The sequence below is a fragment of the Adiantum capillus-veneris genome, chromosome 7 (assembly GCF_014529385.1).
Source record: "Adiantum capillus-veneris isolate H3 chromosome 7, ASM1452938v2, whole genome shotgun sequence".
Taxonomy (NCBI): Eukaryota; Viridiplantae; Streptophyta; class Polypodiopsida; order Polypodiales; family Pteridaceae; genus Adiantum; species Adiantum capillus-veneris.
The window spans coordinates 113790105-113795015 of record NC_140937.1 but is presented as its reverse complement, the minus strand read 5'-3'; the positions used below and the strand labels follow the sequence as shown (position 1 = coordinate 113795015).

Here is a 4911-nt window from a genome sequence, read left to right as displayed (position 1 = left end):
AGCTAAGAGGGAGCTAGGGAATTCATGCTAGAAAGAACATTCAACATTTTTTGATTCAATTCTTTACAATTATCTTTAAAATATTGCTAAGCTAGCAGGTGAACATATTCTCATATATATAATTTGTATATTGAGCTCTTATTGAAAACTAGATCTTTCCCTTGTATCAAATAGTTTCTTGAACAGTATGGACATGGACATCAATGGGCTAGAGTTAGGCTCTTCATGCTAGAAAGAAAATATAGCCTTGTCTGATTCACATCTTGGCGGTTTTTGGGTTAGTGCTAACACAATAGGTCAATATCTGCCTATATTGTTTATGTTTTATGCTATTTTGTCTTAAGGGACCTTATTAAAAATACATTCTTTTCAACATCCCCAAAGAGTTTCGAGATAGCTATAGAAAAGAAATTACATGCTTATCTACTCAGAGTCTGAGACTTAAAGAATTTGATCTACCTTGTATTCATGCAATGATGAATGAAGATAATCAATTACTAGAATGGCTCTTGTCTGTTAATTCAAAAGAATAACTACATTTAGAACATTAGGTTGAAGAAGGCTCATAGCGTATAGGTTAGCGGTGCAGGGAACATGTAGAGGGGTGAGGGCTCATAGTAGGTGGGGGGTGGGGGAGACTTGTAGATGGGGGAGGGCTCATAGTAGGTGGGAGGTGGGGGAGACTTGTAGAGTGGGGAGGGGTCATAGTATGTGGGGGGAGGACGAGACTTGTAGAGTGGGGAGGGGTCATAGTATGTGGGGGGAGGAGGAAACTTGTAGACAGGAGAGGGGGTGTAGTAGGTAGGAGAAGGGGGGACTTGTAAATGGGAGAGGGGGTGTAGTAGGGCGGCTTGTAGTAATAGTAGGGCTTGGGCTTGTAGTAGGGGGGGCGGGGGGGGGGGGTTGTTGTTGTTGTAGTAGGGCTTGGGCTTAGGCCTGTAGTAGACTGGCTTTGGCTTCGGCTTGTAGTAGTATGGCTTGGGCTTGGAATAATAGTAGGGCTTGGGCTTGTAGTAGTAGGATTTGGGTTTGGGCTTGTAGTAGTAGGGCTTGGGCTTGTAGTAATAGTAGGGTTTGGGGTCATAATAGGCCGGGGAAGGGGAGGGCTTCTTGTAGTAGGGCACAGCAGGCCACTTTGTGTAGTCCTCCTCCTCCTTCTTCTTTGGGTAGTAGCCGCTCTCCTCCGGTGGGTAGTAGCTGGCCTGGACGCTAAGGAAGGCGGAGGCCACGAGGGCCAGCAGGAGGAGGAAGGGATGCCGCAGAAGAGCCATACTGAATTAGCTAGGTAGTGAGGGGGTGAGAAGGTCACAGAGCAGCTGCTGCCAGTACGTACCGACCAGCTGGAGCTGCTCTTCGCAAGATTGAGCAGGCCTCCCTTCAGCTTTATAAGCCCCGCCACCTTTAACTTGCAGCAGCGAATTCCCCGGCCGTGCAGCTGGTCAGCCACCAACACTACACTCGACGATGATCAGCTTGCTCTCGGTAGTGCCTCGGCAGTCCGGGCACGATGCCGGACCCGCCTCAACCTTTTTTGACATCGTTGGTCTATAGAGCCACAACTTGGTAGATAAACATTTAGATTAGGTTTAGCGATAATGTCACAAAAGGACAAAACTTGGTGATCAAAAGATACCTTTTTTTTTGGCATGGTCGTAGATCATACCAAAAGCTATGAATGTCTCATCATTGGAGGTTATTTGGGTGTTCAAAGCAAGTTGATGTGCCTTACGTTAGGTTCTAGAGGAAAACAAATAATTTTTGAACCTCAAGTCCTAGAGGATTCATGGAGGGCTATGTGTGGTGTTGCAAACTGCAATGAATTTTGGAAGCTGTTTGAGTAGTTTTGGGGGCACCAAACGAGCACTAAGTGTGGATATTGTTGTACAGAACACAAATCTTATGAATATGGAAAACATGATGGTTGACATAGATTAAAAATCTTCCATGCTCCTTGTTCGAAAGCGACACTACCCTTGTACAAAAAGCTTTCAAAAACTTACCATCACTCTACTTATGCAATTTGATTTTTAGGTTTACATGTAATAATTGTTGATCTATTTGCCACTATGCAAAACAATATACTAAAACTTAATTGGCAATCATAAGTTGGTGCAATTTTCAAAATTTTAAGATCCAATGGAAACAAGACAATGACTAATCTAAACCCTAAAAATTGGCCAAAAGACTTGGCATAATATGTATGCCATCACATAGATTCAACATAAGGAGTGTTTTACGAGCCTTATTTACACATGTTTTACATGCCAAAGCGCCTAATTTAAAAGGATTACCTACAAATTCACTAAGAAAAGGGTATGTTTCATTTACAACAAATTAAAGATAAGTGGCATGTAATATAGAGATTTCCTTATAGTGAATTCCCCAAGTTGGTGTGATATTGTATGAAGAAGCAATGTGGAAGATGTAATATTCATAAAAAAATTTCATCATGACAAATCTCATTACGTTTTGTCAGGCTGGCATTATCAATGCCGTGTTTTAAGACTTTTATTATGAATACCACATGTCTATTAGTAAGATGGGTGAGGTGCATGGATTATTGAAGAAGGTGATGTACAAGGAGGGTTGAATAGAATCATGGGACAAATAGAGCTATAGGGTAGAGCTAAGAGGGAGCTAAGCCGCTTCATGCTAGAAAGAACATTAAAAATTCTTTTATTCAATTCTTGAATATTTCTCTCGAGATTTCTCTTTAATATAGCTAAGCTAACAAGTGAGAATATTCTCAAATATATTATCTGTATATTGAGCTCTTAATCGTTCGCTTTTATCAAATAGTTCCTTGAACAGTATGGGCATGGACATCCATGGGCTATAGTTAAGTTCTTCATACTAGGAAGAACATATTACCTTGTCTGATTCACTTCTCTGGTGGTGTTTGTTTATTGCTAACATGATAGGTGAATATCTCCGTAGATTGTTTATGTTTTATGCTATTTTGTCCTAAGGGCCCTTATTATTAACAAGAGGGTCTTTTCAACATTACCAAAGAGTTTTGAGACAGCTATAGAAACGAAAGTACATAATTATCTAGATAGATTCAAAGAGTTTGATCTATTCAATGGTACTAATAGGCTACCTTAGAGCAATACCATAAGACCATTGTGAAACATTCAACATAGTTGTTAAGCAATAAATGTGACCAATGGAAAGATCAATCTGATGAAGAATTGGGGTTTGCAGCTCACACATGGACCATTAAAACAAATGAAAAGATCTGATGAAATCCTATCTTGAATGAAGAGAATCAATAGCTTGAATGGTTCTTGTCTGTTAGTTCGAAAGAATAAGTACATTTAGAACATCCTCCACATTCTGTTGGGATGGTGTTATTGATGTCATGAATAGGGGGTGGTCCTAGTAAGATGGGGGAGGTGGAGAAGGTGAAGTGTAAGGAGGGTCGTATACAATAGGGGGAGGAGGGGAGGTATAGGTTGGAGAAGGCTCATAGGTTGGTGGTGGAGGGGACTTGTAGATGGGTGAGGGCTCGTAGTAGGTGGGGGGTGGGGGAGACTTGTAGATGGGGGAGGGCTCATAGTAGGTGGGAGGTGGGGGAGACTTGTAGACTGGGGAGGGGTCATAGTATGTGGGGGGAGGAGGAGACGTGTAGACTGGGGAGGGGTCATAGTATGTGGGGGGAGGAGGGGACTTGTAGACAGGAGAGGGGGTGTAGTAGGTAGGAGGAGGGGGGGACTTATAAACGGGAGAAGGGGTGTAGTAGGGCGGCTTGTAGATGGGCTTGGGCTTGTAGTAGGGCTTGGGCTTGTAGTAGTAGTACGGTTTGGGCTTGTAGTAGACGGGGGCCTTGTAGTAGGGCTTGGGCTTGTAGTAGACGGGGGGCTTGTAGTAGGGCTTGGGCTTGTAGTAGACGGGGGGCTTAGGCTTGTAGTAGACTGGCTTTGGCTTCGGCTTGTAGTAGTATGGCTTGGGCTTGGAATAATAGTAGGGCTTGGGCTTGTAGTAGTAGGATTTGGGTTTGGGCTTGTAGTAGTAGGGCTTGGGCTTGGGCTTGTAGTAGTAGTAGGGTTTGGGGTCATAATAGGCCGGGGAAGGGGAGGGCTTCTTGTAGTAGGGCACAGCAGGCGACTTTGTGTAGTCTTCCTCCTCCTTCTTCTTTGGGTAGTAGCCGCTCTCCTCCGGTGGGTAGTAGCTGGCCTGGACGCTAAGGAAGGCGGAGGCCACGAGGGCCAGCAGGAGGAGGAAGGGATGCCGCAGAAGAGCCATACTGAATTAGCTAGTTAGTGAGGGGGTGAGAAGGTCACAGAGCAGCTGCTGCCAGTACGTACCGGCCAGCTGGAGCTGCTCTTGGCAAGATTGAGCAGGCCTCCCTTCAGCTTTATAAGCCCCGCCACCTTTGACTTGCAGCAGCGAATTCCCCGGCCGTGCAACTGGTCAGCCACCAACACTCCACTCGACGATGGTCAGCTTAGTGCGCTCGCCGTGCGGGCACGATGCCGGACGTGCCCCCCGCAATCATTAGTTAAATTAAAGGGAAAATTACCAAACAAAATACCCCTCAAATTTCAAAATTTCCCAGAATACCCCCAATATTTGTCCTAAATTCCCAAAATGCCCTCAAATTTCCCATATTTTCCAAAATACCCCTGGTTCTGAGATTAAATTTCTCCGAAGATTAAAAACGTTGTAGCTTTTCATAAGAAGATCACTTATTGTCTATCAATACAAGATGCTAAAACTAGAATTTGAGTTGGTTATGTAGGCTTCTTCGGAGATGAATTCTTCATTACTTTTAGAGATAAATGCCTAGTTTTCGCGAGGTAATTTGTGATAAATTACATGCTAAGCACTCAAAAACGGATCTCAATTATCAAAAAAGAATACATATTAGAAAATCTTGAACAATCCAACCAAAATAAATACAAGGGTATA

The 4911-nt window shown here is 43.5% G+C and overlaps 1 protein-coding gene and 1 pseudogene across 1 annotated transcript; both read right to left on the bottom strand.

The window, feature by feature from the left end:
- Window positions 1-563: 563 nt before the first annotated feature.
- On the bottom strand, window positions 564-1365 carry LOC147454454 (uncharacterized; annotated as a pseudogene).
- Window positions 1366-3162: 1797 nt separating this feature from the next.
- On the bottom strand, window positions 3163-4326 carry LOC147454453 (uncharacterized). Its single transcript, XM_086517340.1, has one exon. The coding sequence runs from the start codon at window positions 4243-4245 to the stop codon at window positions 3379-3381; it is 867 nt and encodes a 288-aa protein (XP_086373466.1). The 5' UTR covers window positions 4246-4326; the 3' UTR covers window positions 3163-3378.
- Between the last annotated feature and the right edge of the window lie 585 nt (window positions 4327-4911).